Source organism: Lonchura striata, chromosome 2 (assembly GCF_050655825.1).
Source record: "Lonchura striata isolate lonStrDom1 chromosome 2, ASM5065582v1, whole genome shotgun sequence".
Taxonomy (NCBI): Eukaryota; Metazoa; Chordata; class Aves; order Passeriformes; family Estrildidae; genus Lonchura; species Lonchura striata.
The window spans coordinates 109,314,536-109,334,080 of NC_140704.1; the positions used below are offsets into that span (position 1 = coordinate 109,314,536).

General features: G+C 36.3%; 1 protein-coding gene across 3 annotated transcripts in view; it reads left to right on the forward strand.

The window, feature by feature from the left end:
- YES1 (YES proto-oncogene 1, Src family tyrosine kinase) overlaps positions 1 to 18,790 on the forward strand; it is a 49,624-nt gene extending 30,834 nt beyond the window's left edge. For all 3 annotated transcript variants that reach the window (XM_085571986.1, XM_021551570.4, XM_085571985.1), the window contains exons 2-12: positions 2,873 to 3,145; positions 7,259 to 7,358; positions 8,018 to 8,116; positions 11,083 to 11,186; positions 11,372 to 11,521; positions 11,745 to 11,900; positions 12,160 to 12,339; positions 14,591 to 14,667; positions 14,997 to 15,150; positions 15,665 to 15,796; positions 16,497 to 18,790. In XM_085571986.1, the coding sequence (XP_085428112.1) occupies positions 2,881 to 3,145; positions 7,259 to 7,358; positions 8,018 to 8,116; positions 11,083 to 11,186; positions 11,372 to 11,521; positions 11,745 to 11,900; positions 12,160 to 12,339; positions 14,591 to 14,667; positions 14,997 to 15,150; positions 15,665 to 15,796; positions 16,497 to 16,705 (1,626 nt within the window). In that variant the 5' untranslated portion in view covers positions 2,873 to 2,880 and the 3' untranslated portion in view covers positions 16,706 to 18,790. The remainder of the gene's footprint in view (positions 1 to 2,872; positions 3,146 to 7,258; positions 7,359 to 8,017; positions 8,117 to 11,082; positions 11,187 to 11,371; positions 11,522 to 11,744; positions 11,901 to 12,159; positions 12,340 to 14,590; positions 14,668 to 14,996; positions 15,151 to 15,664; positions 15,797 to 16,496) is intronic.
- The last annotated feature ends 755 nt before the right edge of the window (positions 18,791 to 19,545 follow it).

Below are 19,545 nucleotides of genomic sequence, written 5' to 3' on the forward strand. Positions count from 1 at the left end.
GTAAAGTTATTTCAGTTACATACATTTTTGATAACAAATGTAGTATCAGAATAATCAAATCCAGCATTGCACACCAGCTGCTTAGGGATTTTTTGTTCTTTATCCAGCAATTTATTATAAGAGTAAACAGTACTAAGTCGTTGGGGGTTTACCCCCACAGGATGGGCAGTCAGGGATTTTTTTACTACTCACTCTTGGTTTATGTCTTCTTCCTGCCCCTCATGCCTGTAACTTGTTTTCACAAATCCATATACAGAATTTTACTGCAGTTCTCACCTATATTTTTTTGCTTTTGAAAGCTAAGGAGTTTGCCCAGTTTTCTTTTATGGGTATGCAATTATAAAAGAGGTTTACATTTTTGTCTGCTTATTTCTGAATGTCTTTCTCTTTGAAGTGCTGATTGAATCTCTGCTGTTAATCTCTTTAACCCCTGAAAGAAGATTACCTTAACAGTGAAGTGGCTGGGGAGGGGAGAAGCAAGGGAGAGGCTGATTCTGTTTTTCTAGAATGAATTCAGGTCTTCAGTAAGGGCTTTTCTTTGTGACATTCAAGCGTCCCAATAGTAAGTTCTTGCTGCTATCACAGCCTTAGCAGGTGAGCACGGGTTGATAGTAGTTACCAGCCATTTGATCAAATCAGCAATTCCTTGGGCAGAATCCAGCAGTTTTACTGGACTTGGTAAATTGTTTGCTGTCTGTTTTTTTATTACTTTTTTTTTTGTTGTTGTTTGTTTAATCTTGAGGTCTTATCAGCCTGCAACAAGTTAGGCAAATGGCAGAAGGAAGGAAAAATATTGGTGATGGACATTTGGACAGATGTCTGTGTGCTTCCCTTTTAATCTACTTGATTAACATTAGTCATGTGCTGGACTTTTGAATTGTATGCTCAACTTCCAGCCACAGGCAAGGAATCAATGCTACTAGAAAAGACATTTTTGTAAAGGTGATTGGGTTTTTATTCAATGCTAGCAGAAAAGCAGAATTCAAGTTTTTTAGAAATAGTCAAGTAGAACTCGGAGGAAGACAAAAATTCACAATAGGCAGCCACATGGCCAAAAGAAAGTATTCGGGATTATAGTGACTGTTTGCAGTGGTAAAGAAATTAAAAGGATGTGATTCTGAATGTTTGACTTCTGTTGTGAATTAATAACTGTTTTTTCTACTGCAGATAGTAATGTGGTTTTTGCAAAGTATTTAGGCACACTGCATTCTTATTCACATATTTGAGCCTTGCTCTGTTAACATTTGTTCATAGTTAATAAGTTGGCAATAATAGTGTAAGAACTAAAAATAATTGAAAAGGTGTGCTTTGTGATTATTCATTATTCTATGGAAAACCTTAAATGTGATTTGTAAAAGGGCAGTTATTTGACTTTGTTGCTGCTTCTTTCTGCATCAGTAATTGTATTACATTGCAGTATTAGGGGCTGAAATGACAGGATGAATATACTTAATCTTTTTGAGCATTACATTTTATAGGGTGTTTCACTGTCTGTGGACCTTGTTCTTTCCAGGAACTCTGATTCATGGTTCTTGAGGATATTGCCATATATTTGTTATTGTAACGGTTAGTTGTACGGAGGGTGTTACTTTCTCTCAGTGTGACTATATTACAGCAGTATTTGTTTAGTAAAATTTACTTTGTTCCATATTTCTGTGTCTAATGGTTAACAAAGTGTGAAGGCATTGAGAAGGAAAAAAATAATTAGACACACATTGGGAAATACTGTGTTTCCCTAATTGTTAGTTAGAATCCATGAAATTGTTGTACTTATCAAAATATGTGGTTTTCATGCTTTCAGGCTCCTGCTGTTTGTTAATTGATTCATTAGAGAATGTGGAGCAGTTGATTTCCTATGTCTGTAGAGGTTTTACTTTTGTAGTTAAAGTAGATGTTTAAACCCCCTCCTGTAAATAACACAGGGATTTTATTCCCAGACTAGTACTGCATCTAATAGCTGCTGCTGTTTTCTTCCTGATTTGTTTCCCAACTGGGGTAAGCCAGAAAATGCCTGCTACTGGTTGTCACCACCTGATAAATGACAGGTGGTGACTTCTTAAGGCTCAGTCGGTGTTAATTGCTGGTGACAGGTCCCCTGATTCCCTTCAGCAGCAGGTAGTAGGTGCCCCCACGGTAAACAGCTCTGGCACTGTCTGCCTGTAGTGGGAGCTGGTGGCAGTCCTGGGCCATCAGGGATATAAATTGTCACCTGTCAGGCATGGTTCAGTTCCTAAATCCCTTAGGATATTGTAATTGCTCTTGGGTTTTTTGCAATTTTAGTTACTCTAGAGCTTAACCCTATCCTGTGGCTGGGAATGTCTGAGGTTTGTTTGTGAGATGTATTTTTGGGGCTGGCAATGGTTGAAAACTTCTCTGTGTCTTTAAAGATGTTGGTGGTTGGTCAAGACTTCATTGACAGATGCTTAAAAAAGAAAGCAGGAATGCCCCATTCGTTTTCTTTGTATAATTCCTTTGGATTTGCTTCCTATAATTGAGTCTGGATTTGTCACATCTGTTTCCCCCTCCACCCTGCTATAAAAGACTCCAGTGTCTTTTCCTCATCTGTTGCCTGATTCTCCCTTTTCTGTTTTGTTACCATTTACAGCCTATCAAGTAATCAGGACAAAGAATAATCCAAATGTGCTGTTATTATGTGAAGTTGTAGGGGAAAATAATTAGGACTTCTCTGGTCTGGTAATACTTTAGGTTTTATTCCAGAACACTTTTTCATCAGAATTTGCACTCTGCATGGGGTTTAACAGTAATAAATTAGTATTTGGATTACCTTTTTGGGAATATCCTGTGTTAGCTATCTTAAGACAACATGAAGGTGAATTCTTTTTCTAATTATTTTCCCCTCTCATCCTCACAGAAGCAACAATGGGGTGCATTAAAAGCAAAGAAGGTAAAGGCCCAGCCATGAAATACAGAACTGAAAATGCTCCAGAACCTGTTATTTCCCATGTCAGTCATTATGGATCAGATTCCAGCCAAGCAACACAGTCACCATCAATAAAGGGATCAGCAGTTAATTTTAATAGTCATTCCATGACTCCTTTTGGAGGGCCTTCAGGAATGACACCCTTTGGAGGAGCATCATCTTCATTTTCAGCTGTGCCAAGTACATATCCTAGTACTTTAACAGGTAAGTGTTACATAAAATGATGCTATTATGATTTAGTATTTTACTATGACTGCTTGGCAGTCATAGTAAAAAAAAAATACTGTGACACCTTGCCACACCAAAATAAATTACAAATTTAAAATAAATTTCCTTTTAGAGATTCCTGATTTTCAGTATCTTTACTGCTCATGTAATAATTCAGCCTGTATTCACGAGTGACTGGGGCATAAATGTTGAGTGTTTAGGCTTTTATTTTTGTGGAGACAATTAGGATCACAGCATAGAGAAATTTAAGAGTTACTAAAGACAATAATGGGAATAGTTGACAAAACTACATTAAAAGTTGTAAGCTGTTGAAAGGATGTGTATGGGACAATGGTTTTAAACTTGGAGAGATGTACAAAATGAAAAACACTTCAGATTCAGGAAACTGATTTTTTTAAACTGTTTTTAAGTCTGATTACTTTTAAATTACATTAATGCAACATTCAATGAATCTATAAAGCTAAACAGGAGTTGCATTATATTCTATGTACTTTACCATGGGAACAATATGTGTGAATGAAAGAGTAGAATTCCCATTTTTGGTGGTCATATGAAAACCAGAATGAAAAATGTAAAGATAGAATTTGCAGCACACAAAGACCTTTTGGCTGAGTTATAGAAGATACAATATTTTAAAGCAACATGCACATTTGATGTTATAAACCCACCTTAATTACAGAAATACTGATTTTGTCCATGTAATTAATTTCATCATGTTGATAGATATTTTTGAGAGGAAGCTGTGATTTTTTTTTTTTTGAGACACTAAAAAGATAGACTAATTTATTCTAGAAGCTCTGTACAGACACTTCAGACAACAGAGTAAATAATTCCTTAATAGTCTATTTCTAGTTTTCTCACAAACCTCCAATGTTGGCACACAGTGCTGAAATATTTGCATTGTTCCAGTGGCATTTAAAGTCTTTTAAACACAAGAAATCTGAGATCCATGAAAACACATTCTGACCTTGGCAATTTAGGAAGCCAAGTATGAATTGTCGGGTAATGATAGCCTCGTAGTCCTTTTCTTGGGAATACATTAAAAACCAAATAATTAAAATGAACATCTAGCCTGTATCATTTATGAGTCAGCTCTGAATCCCTCTTTTGGATGAACATATGCAGAAATTAAATAAGGGCAGCATTTATTTATTTTCATTAGCTCTGCTGAGGAAAGTTTATTGTATTTCATCTCCCCCAAGACCCAAGAATCTGGTTCTTTGGTCATGTAGGATTCTCCAGCAGTGCATGCAGGCACTCCTGGGCATAACCAGACATCAGGAATGTAGTTCCCCCACTGGGTACCACAAATCCTTTGCTGCAGAGACCAGAAGGGATGTTCTCTTGCCTGTTCCTGCTGGTTGTTCAGCATGTAATATCTTGAACCAGAGTCAACAAGAGAGATTTCTCATTAAAAGAGAGTCTGATATCTCATCAGTGTGAAATCATTTATCAGCAGGCAGGCTGATTCGTGTGAATGCTCCCATTGTTTTGCAATTAGGCAAAATGATACTGCATATGAAATTATTCCTCCTTGTTCTGTAAAATCAGCCCATCCACAAAAAAACATACATACATAAATACATACATACATAAATAAAATTGCACTAACAATTATTTGATACATTCAGTACTGCCTTTCAGATCAATCAAAATTGGGTGTTTTTGTGAGAAAATGAGATGACAGCCTTCATCTGGTGTAAGCTTTTTGTATTTGTGACCAATAAAACACTGGGTCACATTCTGCCAACCTTTGCTTCACAAGAGAGGTGAATAGATGGGCTTGTCAAACAGGATGTAAATGTCAGTAGTACTTATCCAGTTGATCAGTGATGAGTGACAGGAGTATGATATGGTTGTCATCATGGCCTGTAGTAAGGCTGAAAAGTTGAGCCATCTTTTATTCCTCTAGAGCAGAAAAGAAGAAGAAATCTGAGTTAGTCACACTGCTCCTCTATTACACACTGTCTTCAGATACTTTGAATTCACAGAATATTGCTGAAAATCAAAACAGTAAAATGGACTGCTGTTCTTGCCTTCCATGAAGCTATGCTAGTGCTCTGTAATCCCCTTGCTGAACAAGAAGGTAAAGATTTCTCTCCAAAACCAGTCATAGATTAGAGGATGGCATACTGACCTAATAAAAGGAAAATCTTTAAGGGAAGTCTTGTGACTACAGATCGTTTGAGCAGCTAAACTAGATCACCTCACAGTGGTTCACAAAGAACACAGCTGCAAGAGACTTGAAATATCATTTGACAGTATGTTTGTTTAAATCAGTCTGTGCTGATGCCATTCTCTTCAGGTATTTTATTATTATTTCCTTTGCTATGAAGAAATAACACTTGTGACTAAGAATAAAAAGAGGTTTTTTGGTTAGCTGAATTTTTTTGAGTTTCTTTATATGCAGTTAATAACTTTTGTGATATTGTGACTTGAGAATAATGTTTGTTTTCATCTGCTGAAGAATTTTCTGGGGATAGTTTATTTCCATAAGACTTGCTTTCTGTTTCTGTGAATACAGTTGGTACCATCAGTATTTTCCTGCTCCACCTGTCAGTTTGTGTCATCAAAATAATGTAGTAACAAAGAGAAAAATTGATAGAACCGTTTTGATTTTTAACTTCAATTAGGAGCCACTAACTTCTAAGGAACATATTAAATTCATTTTGAGTTCATAAATCACACTTAAAAAAAAAAGCTCAATTTACTCTACCCTTCTGCGGTGATTTTGTTCTGTTTTTCCTAGCAGAACTGTAAATTCATTTCCAGCTGAAGCCTGCTGAGAGACTTTTAACCACAGGAAGACTCCAAATCAAACTTAGGTGATTAGGAGCTCTTATGTCAGAAAATTGCAAAATAATATTACATATAGATTGTCCCCATTGCATTATGTATTCTTTCTTTCTGATCACAGTCATGCTAATTCTAAGACCTAAATTAGATGCAACATGTTTCTCTTGGTGGACTTTCATGTATATCCTGATATGTATATGTGCATATTAGAGATGTAGCATTATACATTTTAAAATATATTATTGTTTGGATGATCATTTGGCTTCCTAAATGTTAATTAGACTGAGAAATAGCATTTCTAGGCCCTAAAAAGTCTTTCTGAATTGTTTATTTGAGATTTTCTATTTTAACTTTCTCATGGTTATGGTACATGGTTCTTTATTTTTGCTAGTAGCTTGTGCATCTCAAACAGTCTGTTCTCTTTTCCCTCTTCCTCTTCTCTCTCTTGGCAGTTTTATAGATTAGTTCTTTGAAGTATAGAAAAATGTTTTCTGCTTGTAAGTGTAGAAGCCTTCCTATCATCCACCTCTCTCACATCTGCCCTATTTGGGGACATGTTCAGCAATGTGTGCTATTCCAGCAGTGGGATGGGAAAGTGGATTCCTTAGGGTTGGTGGAGTGCTGGCGTTCCTTATGTGTCCTGTCTTGGTCCTTCTTCTCTGGAGTAATGCACTGATGGATCATCCTCAGCAAGGGTCTGTTTCACGGGTGTGGAGACTTGGTGGCATCAAAAAAAAAATCATTAGTGCTAAAGCAGAGGAATATCTTTGTCTCCAAGAGAATACTTTAATTTCTGGTTCAGTTTCTTGGGTACGTCTTGATGTGTAACCTCAAAAAGTTGGGAATGCATCAGGTATTTATAGATAAGTGCAACAGGAACTTTCACTTCTGTGAAAATTAGTGGCTGATGGTTCACCATGGTGGTGATGTAGGTTCTTCCAGAATTGCATTTCTTAACAAGAAGCAAGCTTAATAAAGAAGCTATGGGTTTGGGTTTTTTACTGATGCGTCATGCAGGTTTCTGTATATAAGTGCTGTAATTATTAATGTAGTTCCAGTGATGTGTCTAGTGGCCTTTTGTAGTGTGGAAGCATATTTTCAGAATGTCTGTTTATAGGCATAGCTCTGTCCTAAAGAATTATCAGGTTATTGATCTGTCTTCCAAAATAAGATGCAACCCAGAGTGTTTGGTTGCTTCCAAAATTGATTTATTGTTTCATGGACAAGTCCTTAAATCAAGTGTTGTAACATTACTGCTTTATCATACGGGAATTTTTTTTTCTTTTTCCTAAGGTGGTGTTACTGTATTTGTGGCCTTATATGATTATGAAGCTAGAACTACAGATGACCTTTCATTTAAGAAAGGTGAACGGTTCCAGATAATAAATAACACGTAAGTGTTCTCATTCACAGACCTCACTGGGTTGTTTGGAATATTTAGATCCTTAGTTCTTCTGGAAATCCATGTATCCTATTTCAGTGAAGGGTAGATTATTTTTTATTTATTTTTTAAAATACATTCAATATTCAACAAGCATAGGGTTAAAATATATAATACTGCTAATACTTACTTGAGATCAGGGTTTGGGTGCAGATGGAGAACTGTAGCAACTGCGGTAACCCCAAGGCGCTTCTTGGTTGGGTGACTTCCGCTGCCTGCCCCAGCAAGGCACAGCTACCCCCTTTAGGGGCAGCAGAGGTGGGGACAGGTACTGCTCCATCCCAGACTCTGCACCTGGAGTTACTCTCTGATCTGGAGATGAAGGCAGATGAAGATTAGACAACTCAAAAGTTTATTTACACATCTGCCATAAAGCATTTTGGTTTTGCAGCAAAAAAACAAGCCCCAAATCTTTAAAATATGAAATTCCACTAAGAGGCATTTGTGTTGCTCACAAGATGTGCGTAGGCACAGCACAAACTAGGAGATGCCCTCATAATTAAAATAACATGTTACCTAAATTTACCTGCCTTTCATACATGAGTACATTACACATGGTACACAATTATGTGTTGTTTATATGTGGAAGAGGTAATGATGTTTCATTGCAGGGAAGGAGACTGGTGGGAAGCAAGATCCATTGCTACGGGAAAAACAGGCTACATCCCAAGCAATTATGTAGCTCCTGCAGACTCCATTCAAGCAGAAGAGTAAGACACTGTATCCTGTCAATTTTACACACTTCCTACCTTGTGGTGATACTGTTTTTTGAATTCATTATATGTAACATTTAAGGGTGAAGTAGGAAAATACTGTTAATGAAAGGTTAGCAGTGCTGCTTGGCTTATGTCAAAGGTGTAATTATTAGTAAGCATGAGGTGGACACACATGCAGATGTTTTCTGCATGCTTGCTACATGCAAGGCTAAATGAGAAAGAATAGGAGAATTCAGTAATGATAAAAATTGAAGGGCATGCCTTGTGTATCATATAAAGCAAAAATTTATGGGTTTTAGCTAAAGAGTTCACACACCGTCAACTACTCTAGGTTTTTATCCCTATTTTTGCTTGCCAAACCCTGAGTCAAGATCAGCTATATACTTGGTATTACCTAACCTTACATTCTAAAAGAGCATTTGTGTGTACAATTCTTGTTAATCTATTTATCTGTAATAACTTTTTGGTGGTAAGATTATTTGATATGCTAAGGACTGCTATGAATTTGGAAAATTATACTGCTTTGTGTACCACTACTTCCTACATTTATTTAGCTTAGGCATTCACATAAAATGACTGTGGAACCCATAGGTTGGAGTAGAATTTTGGGTTATCTTTGTTCCAAGGGATTATATTTGTTGTACTAGAAATATAAAATTGCACAGCTCTTGTTTTAGTATACAGGCATGATACTGCCAATCAGCAGTTCACTGATATGTGATCTGTGCACTTCTGTTAGCTACTGCACGTCTGGGAAAAGTGCCTGATTTCCAAAATGTTCCCTGAATCTCAGGCTGAGGCTTTAGCATATTGCTGCTACTGCTGCTCTCAATTGGCTCTGAGCTATTAAAAAATGATTGCATCAAAGATGCTCTGTTCTTTTAGACCCTTGAGTTTGATCTGGTTTTAAAATTATCAATTTTGTTTATTTTTTGGGATAAAACGTCAAAGATTTCTTTTTTTTTAAACCATGCAATAAAAGCTTAAGCCATTATAACTGCAGTGGTGGTAAAATGGAAATTATAGCCCTTTAAAAAAAAGCATGGTTCCCAAACACTGGCCAGGACAAAGTGGTGGGATTTGTCATAGGTTTATGTGATGACTAGAGGTGAGAGTAGAGGGTGATGAATGAGGAACTTTCTAAAAACTGTTTATTTTAAATAACCAATGCTAATTTTATGGAATATCCACACAGCATTTGGAATGCAGTTCATTTACTTTAGAGTTTGTTAGCCCTGTGCTTTGATAGAGTTTGTAGATTTTGTGTAGCGACTGCAATTAGAGATACAAGTGCAAATGCCATACAGAGCCCCAAGTTGCCAAGATTTTGTCTGTGGCCTTTTCTAAGCCTGGAGGCATTTATAGCAGAAATTGCTTTTGACAGGATCCATATTGTTTGTGTGCTTTTTTTAATGACTCTATAATATAAGTATTTAATTGTCTCTAAGAAAGAAAGCAATTCAACCCTACTATTATTTTATAGGTAGTGAAATAAAACAACACTTAACAATATAGTTTGTAAATTGTTGTAGTCTGGGGAAGAGGCATTTTCATGTGTAGTTATGAACTAGGATTAAAGTTTGCTTCTGTAAGATTTTAGCTTACATCCAAATTGTCTCCAGTGTGTATACTCTCATATTCATTTCTAACTTAGCACATCTCCTTCAACACTCAAACTTGCAAATACAACAAAATGTAAAAATAAGTTTCAAATTCCCATGTGATTGCACAGGCCATTCTGTTCATGGCCAACAAAGTGCTCCCTCTTTATCTACATTTTTTCCCCAGAAAATATTTCACCCACAAAGCCATTGTTTTGCAGCAATTTCCAGTACTACTTTTCCCATCACTCACAAAGCCAAATTAGCTTGACAATAAGATAGTGACAGACAAAATGTTAGAAATTTACACTTTACATCACTTTGTAATTTCTGAGGCATTTAATAAAAATAAGATGTAGTTAGAAATAAATCTTATTCCAAAGTCTGGGGATTCATATGAAGATGGACCTTAAAATTATCACTGGCTCAGGACAGGCTGTTCATCAGGATGGGCACGCTGTGGGAGTATGTGAAAGAGCTGAAGGCAAGAAAAAATGCTAATCTAAAACATCTGTGTTCTTTTTGGTATCAGAATAATTCAGCAATTTGGAATGTTACTTACGGAGAAGTTAATGACCTTACCGTAGGGTAGGGTCCTAAATGATGAATAGAAAAATGTCTCAAATGTCTCTACTGAGGTAGAGAACGATGGGAGGCAACAGAAATTGAAACAGGAGAGTTTCCAGCTGAACATAAGAAACATTTTTGTCCTGAGGACAGCCAGGTGGGGGTACAGCCTGCCCAGGTTGGTGGTCAGTCCTTCAGAGTTTCTAAGCCTGAAGAGGGCTACATCCTGAACAACTAGGTGTGATATCACTGCTGACCCTGCCTGCATCAGGAGGCTGGACCAGAGAACTCCAAGGGTCCTTCCAACCAGAATTAACCTGTCATCCAATGATATTTATGCATAGTTACTTTGCATTAAATATTGTTTTCTAACATAAAGCAAAAACTTTTCAAAGAAGGGAGTTGCTAAAGTTTTGAATGTGCTCCTAAAGTGTGTTATCTGATTCATCTTGGCCTGAAAACCTAGCCTGAGGAGGGTCATCCTTTCACTGTTAACAGTTGATGTCCGTTGTTAAACCAGCAGAAAACCATAGTATTTGCAGATACAGGCCTCTTTACATGTATTTTGTAAGTAACAGAAAATAGAGTCATATAGAAATAGGCCATCTTAATATTTTGTTTATATGGATATCATTGCTTTCATTGATCTGTATCTGCTTTGGGATACTTGTAGCCCAGCAAATATTTTGGAATATTAGTGGAGTCAGTGCTTGAGATTTAGAAATCTTTTGTTTATTTGAGTACCAAAGCACAGGAAGCTTTCATTTACACATTTCCTTTTAAATTTTCTAGGTGGTATTTTGGTAAGATGGGCAGGAAGGATGCAGAAAGGCTACTTTTAAATCCTGGGAACCAGCGTGGTATTTTCTTAGTAAGAGAGAGTGAAACCACTAAAGGTATGTATGTGTCTTTGTATCTCTTCTCTCTCCCATTCCCTGCTCTCCCCAGCACCAAGGTGAACATTTTTATGCCTGTCCCATGATACACATGAATGTGCACAACATGTACAATGACACCTGGGGAGATAGGTTAAATACCTTTTTATATTTTGGTGAAGAACCAGATGTGACTTTTTTCCTAGGTGCTTATTCCCTTTCTATACGTGACTGGGATGAGGTCAGAGGTGATAATGTAAAACACTACAAAATCAGGAAACTTGACAATGGTGGATACTATATCACAACCAGAGCACAATTTGAATCTCTACAGAAATTGGTGAAACACTACAGAGGTAAGCCCAAGTTCCAGTGTCCCAGTGTTACCCTGTGCTTACTGTGAGGGAGGAGGACTGCATCCACAGCTTATTCTTAAAATCCACAACTATAAAATTTCTTTCTGATTTCAACAAAAAGTAAATGGACTAGTTATTTTTTATCAACATTAAGTCATTACTTTTGTTATAGTCTTACCCTTGCTTAACTGTGAAGCTGTTAACTACTTTTTCTGTTTTCCAGAACATGCCGATGGGCTGTGTCATAAACTAACAACTGTGTGTCCCACTGTGAAACCACAAACACAGGGACTAGCAAAAGATGCTTGGGAAATTCCTAGAGAATCTTTGAGGCTGGAAGTTAAGTTGGGCCAAGGATGTTTTGGTGAAGTATGGATGGGTAAGAGCTTAATGTGACACATTTTGGTTGTTCCTGTAAGTGTTTTCTTGATATTTTAAGTAAGTCGCTGTCGGGTTCTGAAAATACAGTATCATAGAGAAATGAAGGGGGAAAAAATACATGATCATGCATGTAATGGTAAAATTAATATTCAGTATAGTTCTAGTTTATTCTGTTAGCTAAGAAAACAAGCAAAAAGTTTCAGCAGAAAATCTCTTAAGTATTACAATGGGGAATAAAACCTGATCTGTTTTTCTAGGAACATGGAATGGAACCACAAAAGTAGCAATCAAGACACTAAAACCTGGTACAATGATGCCAGAGGCTTTCCTACAGGAGGCTCAGATCATGAAGAAGCTACGACATGACAAGCTTGTTCCACTGTATGCAGTCGTTTCTGAGGAACCAATCTACATCGTCACTGAATTCATGACAAAAGGTGTGGAACAGAATAGTTAGAAATACTACATTTCAAAGGTTATTTAAGACCTCAGCAACAAATCAAATGTTTAATTAATGATACATATAAGCTAACTGGAGTATAAGTGTTAATTTTGATTAAATTAAAATGAGTGACGCTTGACCTACTTGGAACAGTTCTGATTTAGATTATGGGCAGAGGCATGATTTTTTTGCACATCTGTGTCACCCTTGCTAATCTTCCAAGTACAAGACTGGGGGGTTTTTCTCCTTATTTTTATATTTATTTATTTTTCTCCTTTATCACATTTAAATTGAACAGTATAGCTGGGAGTATTATTATGAGAGTATGTCTGCCTGTAGACAGGTCATGCTAACAATGAAACATGTTGAGCTTGGGTCTTTTGTTGTTTCTTTCCCAGCAGTGTAATAGTAAATTTTAAAGAGGTTGAGTGTTTTTTTTCCGCAGACTCCCTCCTTTATCCCCTTGTTTTCAGTCTTTGATCCTTCTTCTTTTGCTGTATGTCATTTCCCCCTCCCCCTGCTGCTGAAAGAGAGATTTAGCGATTTAGGCAGAATGTAGACATAAACATCATAAGCATATGACTGTTAAGAAGCAGCAGATTTCTAAGTCAATTATTCAATTTTTTATAAAATGCAGACTTCTGTTCAACTCATGGAGAAATTTCACTATCCTCATAAGATACAGAAGCAAGGGATTGGCTAGTTGTGTTCAGTACTATGCTACAAATGCATGGGTTTACTTTTTTCCTGTTTGAATGAGATTTTTAAAGTATAAGATTAAAAAGGTAAAAAGGAACAGAAAATGTAAGAACTTCCTTCTGTATTTTTGTTCCTAATAACACTAGACAGCCATGCAAAATCAGTTTTCATTGTTCAGAAATCAGCTTTAGTAATGCAGTAAGGAAATAATATTTATAACTGTCTAAAGAAAAACAAAGTTCACTAGCAGAACTTGTAAAAGCAGAAGTAAAGAATTGTAATTTGTCTAAATTATGGATTCAAAATGCAGTTGGAAGTTTCTTTTTATAGCTTTCGTCTGACTTCTCATATTTTGCAAAAAACCCATAGAACTCCTTTGTTCTAAGCTAGTAGAATAATGTTTTTTTCATTTCCCATTTTACAAGGAAAATAAGCAGGTACAAATTGCAAAGTATCCAACTGTTTTTTGCAGTGCAGACAGGTTACTAGAAATCAGTGTGAAATCTTTGCTCCTCTTCAGTTCTTTGATCTCATGAAACAAGGTCAGAAAAAGTCTGTGCAAATACACACAGCAAGCAGCAGCTGCAGTATGGGTCTGGCCTGCCACATTTTTACTTTCATTGTGCAGAAATACAGCAAGTTACTAAAGATATGTTGGAGAAATCTAACTCATAGAGTTACTGCTGTGAACTGCTATGAATCCACTTCAGGATTTACAGTCAAGTGATTTCTTTCTCCACCATGGCCACATTTGCAATTTTTTTACTGTAATTTGGACAAGAATGATTAGTTACAAATCTTCACCAGTTTCTTAGGAAAGAGGTCATATTCTTACCTCATGTGACATAATGCTACCTGTAGGGAAAGTGTTATGTAGACACAAAGCTTTACTGCACAAGTAAAGGTTGGAGTCTTAACAGAAGCACAGGTCCTTGGAACTGATTTCAGATACTGCTCATGTAATGTTCTGGGTATGATTGCATTATATAAATGGGAGGAAATAAGATCTCATAAAGAATGGAAGATAGTTTTCCCTGTAAGAAAGAAAAAGCAACAAAATAAAAGCAAAAATATCAAAATAATTTCTATAGTACATGATTGAGTCTGGGATAAAAATGTAAGTAAAGGTATAGAGGTTTTTTTGTTCTGTAATTACAAATCTCACAGTGGAAGAAAGTCCAGCTAGGAGGAGCACTGATACCAACAACACTGGAAAATTTCCAGTGTATTGCCAGAAACAGCAACAATAAATAGTAATAAATAATAAAACAGTCTGTTTTATTAGCATTTAGTTATTTGCATTATTGAAGTGCATTCCAAACCACTTGGCTAGAATTGCACTAATTAGTTGCCAGTGCAAAGGTAACTATGGGCATGATCACTGGGTCACATATTCTAGTAAATTATGGATTTTCAAATACAGATTTCATGAGATAAATGTGTCAATCATAATGTCTAAGAAAAAGATCTCCTTTGTGTTTTCAGGTCAAGTTAATGTTTATGCTATTTCCTCTCTTTTTGTCCCCAAAATGTGTTATGTTTTACAGGCAGCTTGCTAGACTTCCTTAAAGAAGGGGAAGGGAAATACTTAAAACTTCCACAGCTGGTCGACATGGCTGCTCAGGTACCAAAAAAACTGTGTTTTGTGCTTAGAGAAGAGGTGTCACATATCAACTAAACATAAATATCAAATGCTCTGGCTGTTGTATGCTGCTCTGTGTTACACCTTCTGTTGTGGGTTTGTAATTTGTCAGAAAGGAAACAGTCTGGTTTGCAATTAGCAGATACTGCACAGCCAGACACACTAATCAGTGCCAAGCTCTTGGTTGCTATGCTGTAATTCCTACACTTGTACAATGGGAATGGAGCTGAAATAAGTGTATGCAGCTTAATGCTTGGGAGAAATGTATATAGTCATGAAAAATAACCTTTTATAACACTTTTCTTTTTGAGATTGCGGATGGCATGGCTTACATTGAAAGAATGAACTACATCCACAGGGACCTCCGGGCAGCTAACATTCTTGTAGGAGACAATCTTGTGTGTAAAATAGCAGATTTTGGTTTAGCAAGGTTAATAGAGGACAATGAGTACACTGCAAGACAAGGTAAGGCCAGTTAATTTATTTAATAAGACTAGTTGGCTTTCAATTGCTTAGAACTATTACATTTAGAACATGGCTGTGTATTCTGTGTTCATGGATAAAGATCATGCATGGAAATGTGCTTTCACAGCTCTGTTTAGGTGAGCCCCTCGCCTAAGCACAATCCTTTGTTCAAACTTATGTGGCAGTTTGTGTTTTCAAAAAGCATGTTTAATTCTTTTTGGGGGATAAAACATGCTACAGTTTGAAGAGAGATGAGATTCCAGAGTAATTGTTCATCAGTCTCACTTTTTGAAACATATACTCTCAAATGTCTTTAGTGCTTCCAGATATTGTAGCCAGTAGTTGCTGTCCTAGTTTGAGAAATATTAAAATACCTATACCACCTTGAATTTTATCAATAAAGCAAAGTATAAAAGTATTTTTAGTGCATTATTCTTTTCAAAATATTTTGAAGTGTAAGCAAACTATGGATTAGTAAGGGGAAATTGAGAATCTGTCCTTGCAATGTTTGTAGGAGCTAAATTTCCAATTAAATGGACCGCTCCAGAAGCAGCGTTGTATGGTCGGTTTACAATCAAGTCGGATGTGTGGTCATTTGGAATTTTACTGACGGAGCTGGTAACTAAGGGGAGAGTGCCATATCCAGGTAACAGGGAGATTTAATAGACTTTTCTTTGTTGTATTCTCTGCCTCTGAAGTTACCTTTTGTACTTTCTCCCTTCATTCAGAGCCCACAGTTGACAAGCAGAAACAAAAACTTAGTCACACCTCACTGGTTCCTTTGTTCACAAAGATACTTTGGTTTATTTTCAGATTAAATATTGCATATTTTAAAATGTTTTAAGATAATAGCAGTTCTAAATGTGACTGACGGTTTTCTATCTGTCTGTTCCTGATTTTTCTACTTTTTACATATTCCCAGACTATACAGGGAATCACTACACTGAACCTGCTAAACCAGTTTTTGAAACGAAACATTTTGCTGGATCTGGAATGTGTAAGGCAGTTCTAAGGGATATATAAAGCCTAATTCTTGGCCTGATTTCAAATTAAGTGGTCCTTGAGTGGAACTTAAAGCAGGGAGAAGCTAGTTTCCTCTCTGAAAGCACAGGTCCAATACAGTGGGAAAAGGAAAAGGACCAAGTGTTGAGGAATTACCAATGTACTGAAATATTTTTCAGAAAGTGTATTTAATGCAAAATGTAATAAATTCATTGACTATAAAGTGCATTTATTAAGGGTTCTGTGATAGAACCAGATGTGTTGCAGCTGCAAAAGTTCTCGAAAAACTTTGGGAAACTGTTCTTTGCATAATATCATTCAGAGCTAATATGCTTTCCTTTTAGGAATGGTGAACCGAGAAGTTCTGGAACAAGTGGAACGTGGCTATAGGATGCCTTGTCCACAAGGCTGCCCAGAATCTCTCCATGAGTTAATGAAACTGTGTTGGAAGAAGGACCCTGATGAGAGACCAACATTTGAATATATACAGTCTTTCTTGGAGGACTACTTTACTGCTACAGAACCACAGTACCAGCCTGGAGACAATTTATAAGCCAACAGTCTATATAATATGCACAAATCTGCCAAATGTAAAAGACTTGCAAAGAATTCCTGAAGTCTCTAAGGAATCACAGGAAAGAAAATCTTCGCTACTTTGCATGCTCTTAATGGCAAACTGGAATTTCATAATGCAGTTGCACAAAACCACTTTTAAAGTGTTATACTCTGATTTACCAATGACATATTTTTATTTTTTCCTCTTTCCCAACTTATTTTCAGGGTCCAAAGGAAGCTTACTGAAAATACAGGGCAGAAAAAATGAGTGTTGGTGTGAACAATAGCAGAAAAACCAATGTTTCAAATCCTTTATTCTCCTAGTATTTGCTAATCATTCTACTAATGAGGGATCTGGAATTAGTGATCTTGGGGTAAGGCCTTTTTGAAGCAGAACTTTGTGGGACCAAGCAATTCTATTCCAGTTCAGTAAAACTCCTGTGTTTAAAACTACATGTGTGTGCCCCCCATCCCCATCAAAACAAAAGGTGGTACAACTGTATTTGATTTATAGTCTCAATCTTTAAGCTTCCACATTCATGGACTTAATTAGGGTAGGCAGGTAAAAAGAGAAATTGGAACAATGAATGAGAAACTTGATCTAAATGGTAGACCTCAATAGTGAGATTAGAGAGCATATGCACTGTGTTAATATAACTGGAAAGTAGCATGAAAGATTTTTTCTTTTTTCTTTCTGCATAGCTAATTAAGAATAATGAAGGTAACTAGAAAATGAGGTAATATTTTGTAAAATTGTGTTGATAAAGTATGATGATATTTGAACTTGAAGCTATGTAATACAATCACAGGGGGGAAGCCTTTAATCTTTTAAGCTCCAGTGGAACAGCGAGCTTTTATATGGGAAGACTACCTGAACAAAGGTACAAAGTTCACCAGGAAAGCAAGACTGAAGCTGGTAAATGGCCACCTTTTAGTCCTTTTTCAGAGACAGGTTTGGTACTGTTGTATGTGGCTTGTAAGCGTTAACGAGGGTGGGTGCCACAAGTGCTATCTGTCACTAATTCAGGGATTTGATTGCACTTTTGCTTTTCTTGGCTATTAAGACACACACACAGTTGCTCTTCCCACTTTTGCCCTTCCTACAGAATTATTTAACTAAAAATAAGTGAAATAAAATGTGAAAGTTTAAAAAGTAAAGGGATAAAATATATTTAATATTGTCCAAGTCATGAAAAGTGCTGGCATTCAGCCCAGCTGACACTACATCTGGATTTATTTTCTTTGGCTACTGACATATCAAGCAATAACATCAAGTCTTTTACTCAACAAGTTGCATGAGGTTCTTGAATTTCTGATCAAGCTTATATACTTTAATTTTGAAACACTCTTACTTAGTTACTGGCTTGGAATTCATATTATCATTGTGAAGCTATCCAACAAATGAATTCAGAAAAGCTGGTAATAGAGTTCTGGTACTAAACTTAACATTCATGGGTTTACACTACATTGAATCTAACTACCAAACAGATATGTGTAGGAGCAGTGCCATCATTTTTCATTTTCCCTCATCATTGCTCATCAACTGTACATCTGTGGTTATCAAATTTTAAAAGGGCTTTCTGTAAGAAAAATAAAAACAAAACAAAAAATGCATACACAAAATACTCAAAAAACCCAAAAAAAATATTATGACATTTTAATTTTTCTAAATATTTTAAAATTAATAACACAATCATATGAGTTTATGTATTAATACAGTCATAACAAAAAATGCCAAAAATGACACTGGCATTGGTTAGGTTTTTAATTACTGAATGGAACAGTTCATTGTAATAACACTTGTATAGTAAAGGAATAAAACACTAAACTTAATGAACGTGTTCATTGTAAATGGTTGTGTATTATAAAACTTCTCCAAAAGAGTTTGTATGTTTATGAAAATTTATTTGTTTCACCTGAAAACCTTGATGTGGTTCTTACCCTAACAGAGTTTAAAATTCACATTCACACTTTTTATATAAATAGTAATAAGTTTAATTATGTAACTAAGTATTTTTATAAAGTATGGCATTGTTGAACTGTTTTGCAGAATTGGTTCAAAATAAATTTCACCTTGATTGCATCTGCTTATTTGAGGTGGGGGGGGAGAAGGTGGGAGGGGGACAAAAGCAGAATAGCCTTCACATTGAGGGGAGAAGAATGGGAATAAAACATTCCTGAGGTTCTTTTTATCCTCTGTAAATTGTACTTCCATACAGCATTGTGAGTTCATTGTGCATTATTGTTGTTAAAATAGAGACATTTTCTAGACCGGTTCACAGGTCCTTGGCAGGAATGGGTTAGAACAATTCTGCTTAGGCTTAAAACAAACCCCTGTGGTGGACAGACAGGTGGACTTGGGATTCTTGTGAGAGCAAGTCCAACTTAAACTCTCAGCTGGGAGTCGCTGTCACACTGTAAGGCAAGCACATATCCTCCCTCTTGTTTTCTCTGGGATTAGCAGCTACTGTTCACTTCTGTCTGATTTTTCAGGGAATTTTATACATTTGTTCTTGTGATAGCCAATATTTTTATCTCAGCCTCATTGAATGTTACCTGTCTCAACAACCAGTACGACTCAAAGTGCAGATCCTGGCATGTCTATGCAGTGCCACTGTAGGTCAAGGAGCTAGTACTGTTTGAGTTTCAGTAATAACTAGCATAGCACTAAAACCATTCTTCTAACAGAACCTACAAGCTGCAAAGTTTATTGTATTTTTAGTATTTCATATAATGTAATTTATGTTTTACTATTTTTAATGAGAACAATCATAATTTCTGGTAATCTGTACTCCTTTCTGTTGTCCATCCAAACCTTGTGATTCCCATTCTGCATGC